The sequence below is a fragment of the Megalobrama amblycephala genome, linkage group LG9 (assembly GCF_018812025.1).
Source record: "Megalobrama amblycephala isolate DHTTF-2021 linkage group LG9, ASM1881202v1, whole genome shotgun sequence".
NCBI classification, from domain to species: domain Eukaryota; kingdom Metazoa; phylum Chordata; class Actinopteri; order Cypriniformes; family Xenocyprididae; genus Megalobrama; species Megalobrama amblycephala.
Genome location: NC_063052.1, coordinates 23,155,395 through 23,177,409, shown reverse-complemented (window position 1 = coordinate 23,177,409; position 22,015 = coordinate 23,155,395). Strand labels below are relative to the sequence as shown.

The following is a 22,015-nucleotide window of genomic DNA, read 5'->3' as shown; positions in this document are numbered from 1 at the left end:
TGATTGTGTTCCATGGCAAAGTCCAAGTACTCCTGCATGTTTGGGTCCCCACAAGGAGTCATTGACAGGCTAGCCTCAGGAAGGGCATCCAGTTCAGCCTGTTCAATTTGAAATCCACAGTCTCTGGAGCCAAACCTATGTTAAATATAAAACATAAGCATTTCTTTTTATTTAAGGTAAAACGTTAGAATAATACTTTTATCTGTTTATTGCCAATGTATCACCTGTGTGGTAAGTAGTAGAGTTCATTGGGCACTCCTCCTGGACATGCTGCTGTTCTGGAAGGGCGAATCCTGTGACTGTTCCACAATCTCACACACTCATCCAAGTCCTTCTGAATAACATCACCAAAGCAATATCTCAATAGGTGTGTTGGAAATTCTTCACATTGACAGCAACTGTCTCTTCGTCCTCTTGCTCAACATTTGGTGAATACAGGTCTGTGTATTTACTGTTGGGAAATTATCATTTCCATGTTAACATCTTACAAACAAAAATGTCCTCACCATGTAATCAGTTAAATAAATTTAAATGATGTCAGTCATTATTTATTATTATTATTATTATTATTATTATTATTATTATTATTATTATTATTTACCTGTAGCAAGAAGTTTTTTCTGGATTTTTTTCAGGTGGATCCAGATCCTCAGCATCAGATATTACTATCTGAAAAAAAGATTAAAATGTCTGCAACAACAACACTGAAAGCAAGAAATGTCATGGTGCCAGTCTGCCTTATTACCTGTCCTGGCTGAATTGTTGATGAATGTCCTGGTGCATTTCTGAAACATGATAAAACAGAAAAATTATTAGCTCCATGATAAAGTCTATAATGTAGTTTTGAGTAAAAGGTAGTAGTAGAGGGAACAGAAAGATTTATAAAAAAAAAAAGATTATTTTGTTATAAATCACATTACACATATGGTATTTTCTGTTTCAAGTTCATCAGAGTGAATTCTTCACCTAATTGTTTTAGTAGATCAGGTGCTGCTACCTCTGGGTCTGTAAATAACGGGAGTGTTTTCCCTCTTAGAGGTTTTAAATCGGTTCCATCAGTTTCATGTGGCACCATCAATCCTACATTTATCTAGTAAAATAACGAAGATATATAATTAATGTATACATAGGTAAAATAAATATACACACAAATACATATAGAGCATTGCAAAATTGTATAGGACGGTCAGTACAACTTACCTGGACGTGTTTTCTTTCTTTAGGCTTAAATCTTCCTTTTGGTCCATAGTTAAAAGACTGTCATTCGTCTGACTTCGAGCTTCTGTACTCCATGAACTGTTTGTATGATGGGCATGGTTGTTCTGCTGAAATGGACAGAGTTCCGTTTCAAAACAGAAAGTTATAAGCCGCTCAAAACATCATTATTAGCATTACTGATTTTTATTCACATGGCCCGCGTCCTTTAGAAACTCCAAACACCGACCACACGTAAAGCAAAACCGCGTTAAGCTGCTCATGTGTTTGCCACAAAACGGGCAAAACATCCCTCGGCCGCAGTCCATGTTCGGTCACCATAAACTTTATTTACGCCATTTACTCCACAACCACAACACGAATTTACCGCGCTCACCAACAACAACAACACCTTTCATCGCGTCACTTCCGGTGTATGGTACATTCCCTTTCCGTGAAGAATCTGTCATTGTAAATTTGTTTCGGACTGGTAAAAGTGTTTTGCGTCTTGTTAATGTGTTTTCTAAAGTGTAAATTTGTTTCGTCCTTGGTAAAAGTGTTTTTTCTCATGTAATTGTGTTTTATTATAGGTAAAAATGTTTTCCAAAATGTAAATTTGTCTCGAGCTTCGTAAAAGTGTTTCACATTTTGTAATGTTGTTTTACACTTCCCGGCCACCGTATGCTTTGTCTGTCAGTGCTTATTCGATTATTCAACTAAATTGTCAATATAAAATTTTAAATACAATACAAAATTTTAAATACAATACAAACACTTATTTTGTGTTTTACATTAGTGAGCCTTTATATAAATAGTTAGAATTATCTCAAGTCTTATACATTCTGTAAATGTTTTTTTGGGAGGTTATCATAACCCAGGTAAGGGACCAACTTACACCAGTAGGGGCCATTTTCTCCCATACTCTACTTACTCATTAGATACTGGTATTCATTGGATAATATAACTTGTACAAAATTCATGTTTCAGTTATCTACCACTAGGTGTCAGAAGGCACGCTGTAAAAGTCACACTTCCCCTTTAAACACTTAGGAATATATATAACCTAATATAAACACTACCTATGCAAAAGTGTTATTTTAGTACTTAATAAGTTCGGGATACCATTTGCTCTACCTAGTCATTAAGTTAAAATTATTAATGTATTTGGACTAGTAAATATACTAGTAGTAAAAGCTATATCTAAAAATACTACTTTAGACTACATTATAAATAGAGTAGTAACTAAAATATGCAGTACTTATAATACAATACACAATTGACTGTCAGCATGTTTACTGATCAAATGACTAATTCTAAATGTTTTCAAATGTTTAGTCAGTTACGCGTCCATTTTTGAGCGTATGCTGTAGCATCACAGTTATAATACGGTAGTTAGAGGAAGTTCAAGCTCGTCAAAATCAGGAAACGAGAGAGAGAGAGAGAGAGAGAGAGAGAGAGAGAGAGAGAGAGAGAGAGAGAGAGAGAGAGAGAGAGAGAGGAAGTATGGCTGATCTTGCTGTAGGCGTTATTGATTTCGAAACTAAACACGAACAATAAACCGTTTATACGTTTTTACATGTTATAAGTTACACGGAAATTAGACACTTTTTAGTCGCCTTTGTTTGGGATTTGGTCTAAATTTTCCACCCACTATCATATTCGTAGCTCAAAGCGGAGAAGTTGCATACAGTTTCAAATTGACCTAGGCACAGCGGAAGTGAGCTCAGAAAAAAAGGCGACAGGAATACAAGACATTAATTTATTGAACTGTAAGCTCGCTGTTATTTGGCCTTTGCTAGAGGACTGTTGTTTGGACTCCAGCATGAGTGAGGAGAAACCTGAGGTTGAGCTCTTTGTGAAGGTGAGTTTACCTGCAGGCCATCATTCATGATTTCATTTAGAACTAATGCAACTTACAATTTAATAACTGCATAATGTAATAAACGTTCTATAATAAATGTATTGACATGTTTTTAATGTAATTGGTTCAAAATATAATAAAATATTGAACTCATTAAGGTTTTACATTATGAGAAATCTATCTATTACATTATGAAATCAACAAAAACATTGTCATATTGTAGAAATTTCCAAAACAAATAAATAGTATCCTTTCAAGGCATAGAAAACAGTAGTATTTCTTTCATCTTATCTATGTGGCATTCTTAAACTACCCATGAAATGCACAAGATTTAAATATTTATGTATTTATTATTATTGTTATTGATAATGTTATTATTACTAGCAATAATGTTATTGTACATTACTTTTACTAGATGGGTGATAATATAAAGGAAAAAAACAACATAAAGTGTCCAGCACATCAGCACAACTTCAATGACCCAATTCTACTGGAGGAAAGGAACACCATTCCTCCAAAACAATTATTATATATTTAACATTTCATTACATTAATAATGTAATATATATTACATTATGCTGTTATTACATTATGCTTTGTTATAAAATAAAAAAAAAACGACCTAGTAGAACTACAGTATAGTTAGAAAAACCTAGTTGAAAAGACCTAGTAGAAAAACAAGAGAGACCTAGACCTAGTAGAAAAACAACATTTAATGTATTACTATGTATGCAAAGTGAAAAAAAAAAATAAAAATAAAATATATATATATATATATTCACCTTGTGCTATATTGAAAGTATAACCCCTCTGGTTCTACTTGCACCCCTCCGAGCAGGATTTGAACTGTGTTTCCGGCATGGGAGGCAAGCATGCTAACAAGGACGCTAAAGACCGCAACCTCTAGTCAGTCGCTAGTGCACCTCTTGAGACCTGGGGAATGAGGTTTACCTGCACAGTTCTTTACTAGCTGGCCTCCATTACAAAAGCATTATAACAAGACATTATTTGATTAAGTGTTGAAAGGCGCCTCTGTGAGCGCACGTGGTTTGAGTGTGTGTGCGTGCAGAAAACAGCGCGCGATTGCGAAATTTGCCTCTTCTTGCATTTCAGTTGTTTAAAAATGCTTGAGTGTTTTAAATTGCTAAGACTTACAAACACGTGCAAATAATAAACTTTCACTATATAATGGCTAAATGCAGTTAATCCGCGAATCACATGGGTTCCCAACCGTGGGGCCTGGTTCGTACGGATCACGGATCAACAGCGATCCGTTACACCCCTAACACTTAGCATTTGAACATTCAAACAACCACTCAGTCTCATCCTAAATGATAACGATTCTTCTGTGTCTATTAAACCTTTAACAAAATCACACCGGAACATTCAGATCTGAGTTTGCTCTGCTGCTGGCCCAGAGAAAGCGATAATTATGTATAGGTATGAAACATCTTTACAAACAGTCTTTTCAACCACACAGTAGGCCTATCGCTTTTTCTGTGTTACAAATATTCATATTATCATAGAAGTACTAGGATAAAAGTTTATAGTGAGAATATAAACACTGATGTCAACGTAATCGATCAAAATAGTGCGCTTCAAATAAAGACTGTGCCAATTACATCATTATGCCACCACATGGCAACAAGTGACTGTTAAAAAATGTATTTTTCATTGAATCATTAATTTGAGATTCGTTCAAAAACGAATTTAAAAGTAGAAAAGAAAAGTATTTAAGAGCGAGTCATTCATTTAAGAGCGAGTCATTCATTAAATCATTCATTCAAACTGTTTTTATTTTTTTAAATAATTCATTCAGAAATAAATATTTTAAAAAGATTAGGGCGACCGATTGATTGGCCAATTGTGCTGAAAATTAGGCTGATTAATAGGCAGGCACATCTGTGAACAGCTAAGCATTGTTGTGGAACATGTGACTCTGCCTCTTGAGATGCCATCGCTCTGCTGCAGAATTTTAATGGCATCAATATTGATTCCATATGACAATATTAGATCTAAAGTATGATTACAACAATGAGTGGGTCCTGACATGTTGCCGAATTCCAATAGAGTTTAGAATATCTCTAAATGCCAATCTTTAAGTGCGTCTTTTTCATACATGGATATTAAAATCACCAACAATAAGGACTTTATCCGCAGCCAGTACTAACTCTGATAGAAAATCAGCAAATTATTTGATAAAATCTGTATGGTGCCCTGGTGTGTCTTGTATACAGTAGCCAGCACAAATGTGAAGCGGGATTTATCACATACACTAGATAACATTACATAAGGCACCATCACAAAGAATTATATTTGAAACTAGACCTGAATACTGAAGATATTGCTATAAATTATAGCAATACCTCCCCCTTTGCCTTTCAGACGAGGCTTGTGTTTATAACAGTAACCTTGAGGGGTGGAGTCATTTAAAGTATTGTAATCATCTGGTTTTAGCCAGCACATCTAGGTTATGATCTGTAATCATATCATTTACAAAGTGTAATTTTGTAGAAAGTGATCTAATATTAAGCAAACCGAGCTTTATCATATGTTCATCTAAATTTTTACCCTTAAATGGGTTTGAGAGTTTTTTGTATTAACTAATTCCGGGAACAGACAGTCTTTATGTGATGATATCTAGGTGAAAGAGTCTCTATTTGTTGGAATTTATCTGACTTCTGTGATGTGAGACAGCTAGCAAAACGGTCGGTTTAGCCAATCTGTCTGCTTCCTCACCTGGGCCCCAGTTAGTCAAGGTTTATCTCCAAGACTGTGTGCCATATTACTAGAGAGAAGAGCAGCACCACCCCAGGCGGGATGAATACCATCTCTTTTTTCAACAGGTCAGGTCTGCCCCAAAAACTTTTCCAATTGTCTATGAACCCTATATTATTCTGCAGACACCACTTAGACAGCCAGCCATTGAGTGATGATAGTCTGCCAAGTATCTCATTACTCTGACGAACAGGAAGGAGGCCAGAGAAAACAGTGTATTACAGTGTATTACATCATACTTGCGAGTTCACACACCTCTTTAATGTTAATTTTAGTGCTCTCCGACTGGCGAAGTGGTTCATTAGTGCCGACGTGAATAATAATCTTAGAGAATTTATGATTAGCATTAGCCAGCACTTTTAAATTTGCTTTGATGTCAGGTGCTCTGGCTCCCGGCAAACATGTGACTATGGTGGCTGGTGTCTCTATTTTCATGTTTCGTGTAATAGAATCGCCAATAACTAGGGCACTTTCAACAGGATTCTCAGTGTTGCATCACTGAATGGGGAGAACCTGTTTAAAGTTCTAATCAGAACGGAAGAGCGGTGTTTTGTCCCGCGACTATGCCGTCTCACAGTCACCCAGTTGCCCTGCTGCACGGGCTTTACAGCCGGACCCGAACAATGAACAGAGTTCACTAAGCTAGTAGCATCCAAATCAGTATCTATAGCCCTTGCATTCTTACTATCCTCAATTAAAGTTTGGATGTGTGTCTCTAAATCTGAAATCTTCTCTGTCAGCCTGACTTTCTCTCTGCATTTATCACATGTGTAAATCTCACCACAGAAAGAGAAGGCTATGCTATACATGTGGCAGGCAGTGCAAATGACAAAAATGTGAAGATGACATGACTTACCATGTTTGTTGACTGATCCAACACGTAAAGGTGCGAGCACATGAGAGAAAAAGACGGCAAGCATGTATGGCAGGTTTACAGGCTAGCCAAATGCTAGCGCATTGTGCTAGCAATAATATTTAGATTAAAGTTAGCCATGTCAGATTAATTTGATAGGCAGTAAATAGATAGTAAATAGAGATTCAAAACAAAAAGCTATACAGAGCTTACAGATGCAAACAACTCAGCAGCGAGGCAGACAGGAGCAATCGAGCAATCTGTAACCCTGAGTTTGTTCAACTATCATGGTACAGACCCCATGTGTTTCATTAGGGCCCAAGCCACTAAGGTGCAGGGCCCTATTGTTTTTCTAAGGATTATTTTTTTTCAATCATCCGGGGCTTTTTGGGGGCCTTAAAGGATTAGTTCACTTTTGATTATTTACTCACCCCCATGTCATCCAAGATGTTCATGTCTTTCTTTCTTCAGTCGAAAAGAAATTAAAGGTTTTGATGAAAATATCCCAGGATTTTTCTCCATATAGTGGACTTCAATGGACTCCAAATGGTTAAAGGTCAAAATTACAGTTTCAGTGCAGCTTCAAAGGGCTCTACATGATCCCAGAAGAGGAATAAGGGTCTTACCTTGCGAAACAATTGTTCATTTTCTAAAAAAAAAAAAAAAAAATTATATAAGTTTTAACCATAAACGCTCATCTTGAACTGGCTCTCTTCTTCTTCTCTATTAGAATTCCGGCAGCGTAGACGCTGCTAAGTGTATTACTGCCCTCCACAGGTCAAAGTTTGAACAAATTGTTACATACTTGCACAAGCATATTCTATATGAGAATTTAGTTCAAACTTTGACCTGTGGAGGGCAGTAATACAGTTAGCAGCATCTACACTGCCGGAATTCTAATAGAGAAGAAGAAGAGAGCTAGTTCAAGACAAGCATTTATGGTTAAAATGTATAAAAAAAATTAAAAAAAAATAAAATAAATGATTGTTTCGCTAGATAAGACCCTTATTCCTTGTCTGGGATCGTGTAGAGCCCTTTGAAGCTGCACTGAAACTGTAATTTTGACCTTCAACCATTTGGAGTCCATTGAAGTCCACTATAAGGAGAATAATCCTGGAATGTTTTCATGAAAAAAACTTAATTTCTTTTTGACTGAAGAAAGTAAGACATAAACATCTTGAATGACATGGGGTTGAGTAAATTATCAGGAAATTTTAATTCAAAAGTGAACTAATCCATTAACGTGCTCAAAAACTCTTGAAAATTGGCACACACATAGTATGAAACTTGGCATATATAGGCACATATAGACCTCATCGGGCCTAACAACTTTCGTGCTCTAAGTTATACACCAGCTCAACAGGAAGTCAGCTATTATGTAACATTTGAAAAATGCATGCTCTGGAATTTGATATACTCCTCCTGGGCGATTAATCTGATCACCACCAATCTCGGTCAGCATGAAGTCAATACATTGAGGATGCTAAATTGCAAGCGGATTTTTGATATCTCAAATGGTTTGGCTGTGGCGAGGCAACAAATTTATGGCGAGATAAGGGAAACAGGAAGTGTGTTATAACCTCTGCCAACATTGATTGATTTTTATGAAACTTCAGCTGTGTGTTCGTTGTAGGAGGCTGATCACATGGATGTGACTATTGTGAGTCAAAGTTATAGCACCACCAACTGGCAGCAGGAAGTGTGTCACTTTCAAAATGCTTTGAGTTCACCCTCTTATTTTTACCCGATTTGCTTCAAACTTCATTAAAATAATGTCAAGACATGGTGAATGTAGACCTGTGAAAAGATTTTTGATATTTAAAACACTGTTGCCATAGCAACAGATCAAACTTCAATATTTGTTTTGGATGCTTTTGAGACTCTTAGCATGCTTCAAATTGCATGAAACTCAACACACGTCAGGATTGTCATCCAGTAGACATGGGCAAAGCCTTAGAAACGGGCGGGGAGGAGGGGCTCTACAGCAACCACACTTTGACAAAAAAAGGAGGGGTTAGTTTAACCTACAGTCACCAAACTCGGTACACATATCGGGTTCATTAAGCCGGACAACTTTCTAATTTACAGTCATTAGCTCCGACCAACAGGAAGTCAGATATTTTGGTTTGAATGTGGAATTTTTGAATAATTAAGCTCTAAATTTTTAACTACTTCTCTTAGGGGATTCATGCAATCGCCACCAAACTTTCTGGATATGATGACAAGATACTGAAGATGCTAAATTGCGACAGATGATAGGTTATAGGATATCTCGAATGAGATATTTTGATTGTATGTTTGGTAATTAAACCTGGATGAATTTAAAATGAATGTACTATATTTCTGATCAATATATTTGTTTTCTTTCAAATATTTCTTCTGACTCTCTCTCTCTCTCTCTCTCTCTCTCTCTCTCTCTCCCTGTCCTCCCCCCTCACTCCCTCAGTCTCACTCTTTCTCGATCTGTGTGTGTGTGTGTGTGTGTGTTTTACAATCTTGATTAGTGGTCTTTAACCCTTTTACTGATTACCCATTTATTGATGAACTTATAAAAAATTTGAACTCCAAATGATAACTTCACACTCATTTGAAATTGAACCATGACACTATATTTCAATTTGGACAGGACTAGTTTTCTAAATGTAATTTGAGTTACAATTATTATTACCCAACACCTGTGATTTCATGTACTGATTCATACAAGACTAACATCTGTTTTATTACAGAGGAGAGTGTGAGTTTTCTAGACATGGGCGTTACAGAATGTCATGTGCTGTGTTTGCGAGCATTATGTATGACGCGTATGTCTTTAAATTAATTATTTATTGATATAATTCAAATTTATTAAAAAAACCCTATTTAAGTAAATTTCACATGATTTTGTAAAAGTGGCTGTTTAACACTCTGAGGTCTGAGGTATCGCCGGCGATACCACCGCGGTTTTTTTCTTACCAGTGTGAAAGAGACTCAAAATACTCCATCAATGTTGCACACACAATTAAGAGTTATACACCATTTTAATCTGTGGAATATCTTCTTTTATATGTGTACACTCAGAGTAAAAACAAAATGTTGTGCTTTTTGCAAAATAAAGAAAACTAACATGATGCGTGATCTCTCGTCTCCCTCTGAACGAAGTCCAATCTGATAGTTCTCCGAAAATGAACTGTAACTTAGTGAATACTAATCACAAAAAAATTAGACTTATGTCTAAAAAAACGTTGACATATCAGGTTTTAAATCGTGTAAGTCAAATCGAAAACAAATATTCTCTGTTTATGTAATCTGTATGAAAAGAGAGCCATGTCAGAAGTCTGTGATTCAGCTCATTATCCGCTAATGCGGCCACGCCCACGGAGTCAGCGCTATTCAGAGGCAAATACTGAGGCAATGCATGCATTCATCGTCTCAATCGTGTATTTATTGTCTTGAAAAGTGTTTTGAATAGCCATAGTTAGCGATCTCTGGCCTCTGTTAGTTCAGTTAGTTCCTGGATTGCCTATTCTTCTTTAGTGCTCAGGCATTTGTGGACTAAAGGTGCACAGAGCGAACTCCGGCTGCAAGTATGAATTGAAAACACAGTATCCAGCACTCATAGTGATGATAATAAATATAGAATAAATATTACTCCTCTGTATAGAAAATTGACATAAACATATGAGAATCCATCAATATTTCTCCAAATGTGCATGCTTTTAAGCGAAAAGCCTATATGAAATGCCACAGAGGTAACATAATTGTTCAGACACTTTGCATCACAGAAATACATTATATTTTAACCCTTTAAGACCTGAAGGCTTTTTTAGAGTTTTTTTTTCTGAGCGACACACACAAAAGTAAAGACTCATAACTCCAAAACTCTAGCAAGGAGAGTCAAAAGGTAGGTATCATTTGATAGAAAACATTTTACATTTTAAGAAAATATAAATTACATTACATTTGGACATTTTCTTGCTGAGAAACAGCTGATAAAAGACAAAAAATACATATAATTTTTTTAAAATAATTTTTCTTTTTTTTATTTGACATGGAATAACTCAGGAACGCAATAAGATCGCTAAAAAATTCTTTTTGGTGATGCTCTCCTATATGTGAGCTGCATCTGGTTCAAATTTCTTGATGATAGCATAAAGAATAGTTTGAAAAAATGTTGTTCATTTTTTCGCAGCCAGGTGGCGCCAACGGGCGGTAAACTCCGGTTTAGCGGTGCTTCTCAGCACTCGTTAGGAGTTTTTCAAAATGGTTAGATGCATTAAAAAGATGAGATTCTAAGCTTTAAAATGATATCTATTTTGTGTTATTCAACGTTGGATAACGAACATGGATGGGTCAGGGAACATTGGATACACACAGCATCCCGGAGAGATGAGAGACATGTTTTTAGCCAAGTATGTTAAATCATTCCGTGAGTAATATCTTCTGATCAACGCAATATATTATATTGATTTTGGATTCATTTTAATCTTGAGAATCTGCTTTATATTGATGTGCCATTTTTTATGATCTGTGCATTTTTCATGAAGTTATGAGCACGTGAAATATACATACTTGTATTCAGTTAGCGGCTGGGCTGTTTTTGTTGTAAATGCATATTTCTCAGACTCATTAGAGGGTGAAAACAACGCAACAGAAGCATGTTGGAGGCTTGATATGAAAGTTTAAAGTCTCTGGATTTGTATGCAAAAAGAATTTTTGTGCTACCTATATGGATTCAGTTTTTATTGGCTTTTAAAGAGAGACACGCAAATGGGAGCGTCGAGGCTCCATCCGGTCTTAAGGGGTTAAAGTATATAATAGAATACCATTATAATAAATTGTAATAGTATTTCATAGTATTGCTGTTTTTTCTGTATGTTTGATTTACACCATGATGAGCTTTGAGACATCAGAGATCACAGGGTTTTTTTCACAGCTTACCTGTCTGAAAGAGCTCATTATTTATGCAGGTCATTAGAGCTCTTTATGCGAATCTTTTGTCTTCTCAGGTGTAAATGACCCATTATTCATGATAATTCACGCCTCCACGCATACTGTGTTTCTTGACAAAAAGTGTCTTACAAAAACTAAATCAATTAATTGTTTTATATGAAGGAGTAGGAAGGATAATTTTACATAATTTTGAAGCAAAAACTCTAGTCTATAATCTCCAATACCCAGAAGTCTTGTGAACACAGATTTAATATACTTTTTTTGGCCTTATTTCAGTGACTTAAGTTTTTTGTTTTTTCAATAACCACGCATAAATGTTATTCCTTCAAAAATACAAACATGTACATACATGTTGCTCACATATTATGGTAGCCTAGTTTGTGCTGAATACAGTGTAATGACACTTTTTCCATTAATATGTTTATGAACAACTGAAAAAAGCACAAATGTCAGGGCATGTCAAAACTTCTCCAGGCCCCAAATCAGCCTCAGACTCCAGAGGGTTAAAATAAACTTGCATAAGTGAGCAGAAAAATCTAGACATTTACCTTACTATTACCTGAGACTGACATTAAAATTGTCTTTGCAGGTTCTGTGATTTGGCCCTATTTATTAATTTTATAATTTTATTTTTTCATTGTATACCACACATTGAAATTAAATGAAAGCATGTTTTTGGTGCATAAGATTGGTGCACAAATGATAGCTCAGAGAGGTCAAAAAACACATGAAGAGAAGTGTTAGAATAATACAACATCAGCAATCACAGACATTTGCATTAAGACTGAATTACATTTCTCAGAGTACTGTTGATTTTGCGTAAATAATAGTATGTAATTTTCTCTGGAATTTTTATAGAGGTTGTCTGTGAAAAACACAGACATGGCAAATTAGGATGATATTCTGCACTCATTTGAAATATGACCTATTCTATGACATGAAATTTATCTAAATTTAAATGATCTCATGGTTGTGGTTTGTGATCATATGGGCACCAACTGCTACAGTAAATGTGGTGTATTCAAATGACTTTGACATAGTCCTTTTGTTTACACATTTTAAATGCCTATTGCCCAGCATGCACAGTTGCCCTAAAGCCACCAGGTTGGCTGTGCCACCGGGCTTGGGCCCGTCTTCACTGCTTGCAGCTATATTATCACCTTGTTATTTCAACTCCTGAAGTCATATTCTTCTATGTTCTAAATTGTCCTAAATCTTATAAGTCTCAACTTTTTTGGAATGTGTTGCACGCATCAAGTAAGGGATAATGTTCATCTATCCAACTCTTATAGCAGAATAAATCCTGACAGGGGGAGAGAAGACCAATTACCTTGTATGGTCTTGTATTACCATGAAAGGGTGTATTTTGCGATAACAACCAGCTAGATGTACATTATATCACTTGGTACATGGCTGCTTCTCACATAAGTAAATAATTGGACAAAATTTTATTGTAATTTTATTAGCTCACAGTTGCTAGCAATCTGCTTTTAGCCAAGACAACAGAACAAGTTCAAAATAGACAAAAATTTATGGGATAATGTACAGTCATTCCAATTATTACACATCTCTTCACCACATAAATAATTATGGGGACAAGATTATTTGATATTAAACTGTTTTGAAATCTTACCTGTTTATTATCTTATAATCCATTACAGTGTACAAAACAATCATCCTGGCAAGAAGATGGACACAGCAACAATATTACAGTACTATTAATACTGAAGTCCTCTGATTTCATTGTCAATATATTCAATAAATATATTGCATAATAAATAACAGAGATGGCAGCAGCTGCATTTGAAAGAAACAAGCGAGAGCAGATAACCTGATTCATTCCAGTGAGCCATGTAATAATTTACAATAATGTACATCTTTAAAAAGCAATGCAGGTGATTAGCCAAAACATGAAGTATGCTGTCTTTATATTATTTTTGTTTGAATGCATAGGATTATATATTAAATAGGCTATCCATGTGCTCTCGGAAGAATTAACATGCTGTCACAGAGAAAGCTTGACAAAAAAAAAATTAAAATTTTTTTTTTACTAATTATTCTGACTGCAAACTCACATTCATAATTTGGTTACAATATGATTCCATGCCATGCCTCTGTACAATTTGCAAAAAACAAAAATCAAGTACTTTTTTGTGATTACGTTTAAGCATAATTTGGGGCTACACAGTCATTCAGAAACCTGTAGTGATTCTCTGTGTTTGTATATGTGTGTAGGCAGGAAGTGATGGTCAGAGTATTGGGAACTGTCCATTCTCTCAGCGGCTCTTCATGGTCTTGTGGCTGAAAGGCGTGACCTTTAATGTGACTACCGTTGACATGAAGAGGTTAGTAATTCTCTGCAACTCATGCAGACATTCACAAACCTTAAGCAGTTGAATAAAGTTACCTTTTCAAATATGCAGTGAAACCTAGTTTATTACTGTTTCAATCCAGTAGTAACTGGATTGTGACGATGAAATAAATAAATAAATTGCAAAGAATTGTTCGTCCGTCTTGCACTTATCAGTCATCATTCATCTGTGAAATAAATCTGTGATCATTATCCACAAATATCAAAAATATGTCACTATTCTTCGGATGTACAGTCATTGTTCTATAATGTCCAAATCAAGATGGCGACGTCTTTAGTCCAGCCCCTAGGCTACCTTTACACTGGCACAAAAATCCAATTTTTGGCTCACATCTGACACAGATCGGAATTTGTTGCACACATGTAAACACAAAAATCTGCACAAGATTGCACTCTCTCGCGTGCGCGCTCTCCGTCGCTCTTTCTCTTGTTATCATTATATTCAAATTCATTCAAATAAATGTAACCTTACTTGCTACTTTATTTCACTTCAGAATTCAGAATCACAAATTACCTTTATTTTCCAGTCTATGTTCATTCAGTCAGACGCGCTGCAAAACATCAATGACAATCTGTTAACTTATCCATTCTGGCAGGTAATCATGGCCACCCAACATAAAAAAATATATAAATAATTTTAATAGCATGGCCATTCAATACCCGAGGGTCTACCATGTGCATGTAAAGCTATCAATGACCATCATTTTGGGCACGTCCATTCTTTGCCTGCGCAAGATGAAATGCCTTTCCGTACCAGCAGGTGGCAGTAGCTGAACAGAAAACAAGAATGATCAGATGGCCCGATGAGAACCGACGCTGATTCAACATGCCGACGGTGCAGAACACACTGAGAAAACTTACTTACGATGAACAAAAACTGCCGACGGCCAAACGTTGGCTTGGTGTGTTCCCTCTCTTAAAGTGAATGTAAACTATGAAATGCCACACCTGCCAAAAATAAAAATAATAAACACATAAATAAATATACAAATAAATGTAAAAGAGCAAAAGTAAATACATAAATATATAAATAAATATACAAAGAAGTGCCTAAATAAATAAATAAACAATTTATTTCCTTATTTATGTATATATATTTTTTTTTTTCCACATTCATTTATTTTGGCTTTTATTTATTTCCACATTTATTTTTTTATTTTTTTATTTATTCCATATTTGTTCATTTCCACATTTATTCATTTCTACATTTCTTTATTTCTACATTTCTTTATTTTTACATTTATGTATTTTTACATTTCTTTGTCTGTAGGGTAAAGAGGAGATTTATCTCAGACATAGCAATTGAGCTCAGAGTAGGCAAAGGCGGGGCATTGAGGCCACAGTGACACCTTGTGGTGTGCCCGAAATACATGAAGTGTAGCCTATTGATGAGCCTGTTGATAGTGGGATAATGACTTGGATGGGTAATATGGCCAAAATCTTATATCACGTGTTAAGTCATATAATATCACCCTAACTGTACTGTATGACGTGGATAGGCTACTCTTTATTCCGGACATGGCCGTAGAACATCTTCTGGTTTGGATTTACAGTTAGGGTGATATTATGACTTAACCCGTGATATAAGATTTTGGCCATATTTCCCATCCAAGTCATTCATCCCACTATCAACAGGCTCGTCAGTAGGCTACACTTCTTGTATTTCGGGCACAATGATGGCCCTCACCTATCTGAGCTTGATTGCAATGTTTGAGGTAAACCACACCCTCCTCATTACCCTACGGACAAAGAAATGTAGAAATACATAAATGTGAAAATAAAGAAATGCAGAAATGAATAAATGTGGTAATGAACAAATATAGAAATAAATACATACATACATGCATACATACATATATACATATACATACATACATACATACATAAATAAATAAATAAATAAATGTGGAAATAAATAAAAACCAAAATGAATAAATGTATAAATAAATAAAAGAAAAAATAAATGTGGAAAAAAATAAAAATATACATAAATAAGGAAATAAATGTATAAATAATTATTTATTTTTTATTTTTTGCTTTTCTTTGTATATTTCTTTATATATTTATTTATTTTTGCTTTTTTACATTTCTTTGTATATTTATTTATTTATGTATTTATTTATTTTATTTTGGCAGGTTTGGAATTCCATAGTAAACAGACTGGCCAAAAAAATCGGATATGGTCAAAAGATCGGATCTGTGCATTAAGATTTGCAGTGTAAATGCAGCCCTAGTTAACTTTATCTGGATTAGGGATGCACCGATCTGATATTCCGATCGGTATCGGCTCCGATACTGCCATTTTTGCCGGATCGGGTATCGGCCGGAGTGGACCGATCCAAATCCGATACTGTGCGGGTACTATTCTGTTATTGTTAAGCTCCACAAAAGGCACAAAAACATTAAAAAAGCACCATAAAGTTTCTGTGCACTATATTCCAAGTGTTCTGAAGCCATTCCATAGTTTAATTTGAGGTACAGATAAATATTTAACGTTAAGTCGTTAAATGAAAGTTTAACGACTTAAATGCCTCCCTCCGCTGCGGCTGTCAATCATTCTCCATTCAGCATTCAGACTGCATGTCGCGTTCGGTTATGACAGTCAACACAATGAAACACTCTCCAAGATGAATCAATGTTTCTATTATTATACTTCATCAAGATAACGGTAATACAATACCCATCAATATATCTTCTCTTTGTGCTTTGAACTTTTCAATGCAGAGCGCTGTGACTCCATGATGCTTCAAGCGCATCATTCTGCACACGGGATGCGCATAAGCGCTTTGTGCCGATCTGTATGGGAGCCGTTCATATTATAATACTTTTGCGCAATGAACGATTGTTAATAGCATTTTTTCGTTCTGTCCTATCTTTCATATGTTGCTGCATCATTTTAATTTTTATATTTTAATGTTAAGACATTTAATAGCTTCGCATTTTCATATTTATTCACAAACTTATAGGATAAACAAATAGGCCTAAGCTATGCATTTATTTATATTATGAAAAGAAGATAAAGACTGCGTCACTTTCATCTTGAACACTTTTTGAGGATCGTGAGTGAACGCGATCATCTCTTCCTCTTTACTACTTTACAGAAGGAAATAAATATGAATGAAAATCAAAGAATATGTTGAAAGTTGCAGTAGCTTACCGAAATCTTTATCACGTCAGTTCAATCAGTGTTGTCAACAATGTCACGTATACCTCAGAAAAGCCATTTGTTGACCATAAACTTATAGTCAGCAGCAAGAAAAATAAAATAAACTATTTAAAACAAAACGGATTAGAAACTTAATTATGCAAGCATAAGTATTATAATATATAATAAAATGGACAAACTGGGTGTGTGTAATTAAACGCATCGTTTTCATTTTATTCTGGAGACTGAACTCGCGCTCTGCTGCCACACTGGAGCGTGCTCACCACCAACTGGACAGGGGTGGGAATTACAGTTACAAGCAACATCAGCCTCAGTAATCAGTCAAAATGACAGACAGGCTGCAGATTTTTTCCATCACTGCTAAAAAAAATTCCATCAATGACGGAAAATTTTCGGTTAACGCGACCTTTGAGATTATATATTATATACACGCCACACTACCGCCGGTGACACTCCACGACCGCGGTGACACGGTTGTCATGCCGACCGTCACAGCCCTATGTGAGGCATACAGTTTATTAGGTAATTTAGCACTTTTCTTATTACTTGAAGATCGGATCGGTATTGGAATCGGTATCGGAAGCGAAAAAGGCGGATCGGTGCATCCCTAATCTGGATGACATGCATCACTCAAAGCAAGATAGCGGTGGCAGCCGGGAGGCATTGAGTATACCTCACGGAGCTTCTTTTGAAAACTCCTGTGGCGATTTATTGTTTTATCTGCGGCAAAGTGTGCTTATTGTTGGCGTTCTACTGTGATCATGCTTCCTGGATTACGCAAAGGAAAGTATCCTAAACATTATGTGACTAGCAGACAGTCGTTGAGTAAACTAAAAAACAGTGGGAACTGTCACTAAAACAGTGAAAACTGTGAAAACTGCCGGTGACAGTGTTAAAATTTGTTTGGCTGCCCTGCCAACAATGCTGGACTGTGCGTTCAGACCACCGCCGGCTGGAGCGTCAAAGTAACCGTCAACCAATAGGAATGTAGAAGTCCTTGAGAGGATTCCAGAGAACACAGAGGACAAATTGCTTAGCTGGAGAAAATAATGATAAATGTCATTAAGCTTAAATATATAGTGCATACAACTATATATTTATATAGTAAAATATATATGTATATAGTAAATATATAGGCATACAGCTATGCAATTTCAGACATTGCATGCAAACAATGTCAGACACCTTGGTCCATGCATTATTTTCTTATTTTTGCCCCTGTATGCATAAAGAGACACACGTCGTATATTATTAGGAAACCTGCCACGGCAATTTTCCACCTCTCCATTTTGTTTGGGAACTAATGTTTGGTCAGAACCAAAGTTTACACAACTGCGTTCTCTGGAATCCTCTCAAGTGGAGGACCTCTACATTCCGACTGGTTGCCGTCGAACCGCGTCATAGCTCATTACCATAAAGTTGACCTGACTTCAACTCTCCTCAATGCCCGCAACGTCCAAGCCGCCGACTCACATTGAAAATTAATTACTTCATGTCACTTTGATTCTCTTGTCGGCGGCGGTGTGAATGCACAGTAATACGAGTGTGTAATTCCAAAACCTGAACTGGATTGCTGGAGTGGGAGCCTCCAGCCTTGTATATACAGTGCATCCAGAAAGCATTCACAGCACTTCACTTTTTCCACACTTTTTTATGTTACAGCCTTATTCCAAAAGGGATTAAATTCATTATTTTCCTCAAAATTCTACAAACAATACCCCACAATGACAACGTGAAAGAATTTGTTTGAAATCTTTGCAAATTTATTAAAAATAAAAAACTAAAAAAATCACATGTACATAAGTATTCACAGCCTTTGCCATGACACTCAAAATTGAGTTCAGGTGCATCCTGTTTCCACTGATCATCCTTGAGAGGTTTCTACAACTTGAATGGAGTCCACCTATGATAAATTCAGTTGATTGGACATGATTTGGAAAGGCACACACCTGTCTATGTAAAGGTCCCACAGTTAACAGTGCACGTCAGAGCACAAACCAAACCGTGAAGTCCAAGGAATTGTCTCTAGACCTCTGAGACAGGATTGTATCGAGGCACAGATCTGGGGAAGGGTACAGAAAAATTTCTGCAGCATTGAAGGTCCCAATGAGAACAGTGGCCTCCATCATCCATAAATGGAAGAAGTTTGGAACCACCAGGGTTCTTCCTAGAGTGGGCCATCCGGCTAAACTGAGCGATCGGGGGAGAAGGACCTTCAGTCAGGGAGGTGACCAAGAACCCGATGGTCACTCTGACAGAGCTCCAGCGTTTATCTGTGGAGAGAGGAGAACCTTCCAGAAGAACAACATCCCTGCAGCACTCCACCAATCAGGCCTGTATGGTAGAGTGGCCAGACGGAAGCCACTCCTCAGTAAAAGGCACATGACAGCCCGCCTGGAGGACTCTCAGACCATGAGAAACAAAATTCTCTGGTCTGATGAAACAAAGATTGAACTCTATGGCCTGAATAGCAAGTGCCATGTCTGGAGGAAAGCAGGCACCACTCATTGTCTGGCCAATACCATCCCTACCATCCTTGATGAGAACCTGCTCCAGAGCGCTCTGGACCTCAGACTGGCCGAAGGTTCATTTTCCAACAGGACAGCGACCCTAAGCACACAGCCAAGATAACAAAGGAGTGGCTACGGGACAACTCTGTGAATGTCCTTGAGTGGTCCAGCCAGAGCCCAGACTTGAACCCAAATTAACATCTTTGGAGAGATCTGACAATGGCTGTGCACCAATGCTCCGCATTCAACCTGATGGAGCCTGAGAGGTCCTGCAAAGAAGAATGGGAGAAACTGCCCAAAAATAGGTATGCCAAGCTTTTAGCATCATACTAAAAAAGACTTGAAGATGTAATTGGTGCCAAAATTGCTTCAACAAAGTACTGAGCAAAGGCTGTGAATACTTATGTACATGTGATTATTTTATTTATTTAATAAATTTGCAAAGATTTCAAACAAACTTCTTTCACATTGTCATTATGGGGTGTTGTTTGTAGAATTGAGGAAAATAATGAATTTAATCCCTTTTGAAATAAGGCTGTAACATAACAAAATGTGGAAAAAGTGAAGTGCTGTGAATACTTTCCGGATACACTGTACCAATGCCTAAAAGGTCCTGGAAAGTGTGTACAAGACTATTTTAAAAAAGGAGTTGTGAGTACAATTCAGCCTGCTGTGGATGACTATTTGACTTGACTGTTGACTGTTTTTGAAAGGAGGAATTTTTATTTTTATTTTTTCCCCTACTGTTTTGACTATTTGAACTCTTTTTGCTGCTGATTATTTACTGTTTGGATTAACTGATTGCTTTCTGGCCTGGACTTTTGTTTCTTTTTTGTAGCCTATGTTGTGGCTGGACAATTTTGAACTGTTTTTTGTTTTTGTTTTTTGTTTTCTTTTTTTTTTCTTTCCTCTCTAACTAAAAGTCAGTTTTGGGACACTTGAATTGGTTGAATTTTGAATACAGATTTGAATACAATTCCACATCTGAGTCTTGCTGTGCTGAATGTTTTGTGTTTTCTATTTAAGAGTGATTATTGTTTGTATTATTCCATTGATTGCTGGTGTAACATCCTCACCTCATTAAGTTACGAGTTTTGTGTAAGACAATTTAGACTACCTGATGCCTTTTTGTTTTTGTTTTTTGTTTTTTTTTGTTTTTTTTTTACTTGAGACTTAAACAATGACCTCAAACTTAAGCCTGGGATACACTGCACGATTTTTGGCTGTCCCAGACGAAAGGCTGCCATCGTGAAACAGTCGTGGTGATTTCTGTGATTGTGGCTCTTAATCGGTGATCCTATGTCTTACAATGAGAGAGGTTCAAAGATGGCCGTTTTCCCGGTCTTGCGACCAAAGATGGCCTACGATTAGTTTTCTGACAGTGTCAGAAATTCAGCATGATCAGCACACAGTGTGTTTGCTGCTTTGACCTTACATCTACTGACCAGCCAATAAAAAGCTAAAACTTAAAACTGCTTACCTCAAGCTCTTTTCCCTTCTTTCGCTGCTTCCTTTTTATTTTCAGCACACATAAAAACTACAACTGCCAAAATGTGATTCAACATGGTGTTTCGTTTACCACTAGCGCATGCTGATGACATTTTATTCTTCTATAGAAACTTGCATCATAGCCTACGATTCAATAGGTGTCGTCATCATCGTACAGTCTACATGCTTGTCGTACCCAAGTTTAGTGTATAGTTTTGTGCAGTGTATCCAGGGCTTTAAACTAATGACAGAAATCCTGTCTGGCATCCCATATAAAAAAAAAAAAAAAAAAAAAACTAAGCGTGTGGAAAATGTTACATAAAAGTGGCACCCCAGATGGGACTCAAATATTAAACTTGTGAGGAGAAAAATACACTCAAATAAAACCACACTTCATCAATCATCATTCACTTCATAATTGATCTCAGACCCCCATTATCATCTTCATTTCAGCCCTCATTAAGGCCCCGGTATACTTCAAATGAAATCGAAGAACGAACTCGAACAAAATCAGGCCAAAACGAAGTTCGTTTTGTGTTCTTTTTGAAGTTCGAAACGGCTTGCCAAAGCAAACAGGAAAAGTTCACTCCAGCTGCAAAACACCTTCGTACTACCATTGGTCAGTGATGATAACGTATTAGGAGGTGTGCGCTGAGGCTCCGCCTTCATTTGCGTGGAAGTCTTCTTTGACTCATTTGATCTGTAGAGTTTGTTGAGGTAAGATCTCCGTGGGTGAAAACATGAACACACTGGATAGCCGCTTATAGTACAAAATGAAGTTGTGCTTTTGATGAAATGAGGCACCAACACTGTTTTTCATGTTTGATACCGTTTTTCATGTTTGATACTGTAAAGCTGCTTGATT

General features: G+C 36.5%; 1 protein-coding gene and 1 long non-coding RNA gene across 2 annotated transcripts in view; one reads left to right on the top strand and one right to left on the bottom strand.

Moving 5' to 3' along the window:
• Positions 1-2: 2 nt before the first annotated feature.
• Positions 3-3,896, bottom strand: LOC125275350. Its single transcript, XR_007186433.1, has 7 exons — positions 3,838-3,896; positions 1,201-1,325; positions 967-1,090; positions 746-785; positions 602-669; positions 225-451; positions 3-135 (listed from the first exon to the last, which is right to left on the bottom strand). It is a non-coding gene; the product is annotated as an uncharacterized LOC125275350 (long non-coding RNA).
• clic1 (chloride intracellular channel 1) overlaps positions 2,665-22,015 on the top strand; it is a 43,098-nt gene continuing 23,747 nt past the window's right edge. The window contains exons 1-2 of the mRNA XM_048202194.1: positions 2,665-3,055; positions 13,851-13,960. Of these exons, the coding sequence (XP_048058151.1) occupies positions 3,017-3,055; positions 13,851-13,960 (149 nt within the window). The 5' untranslated portion in view covers positions 2,665-3,016. The remainder of the gene's footprint in view (positions 3,056-13,850; positions 13,961-22,015) is intronic.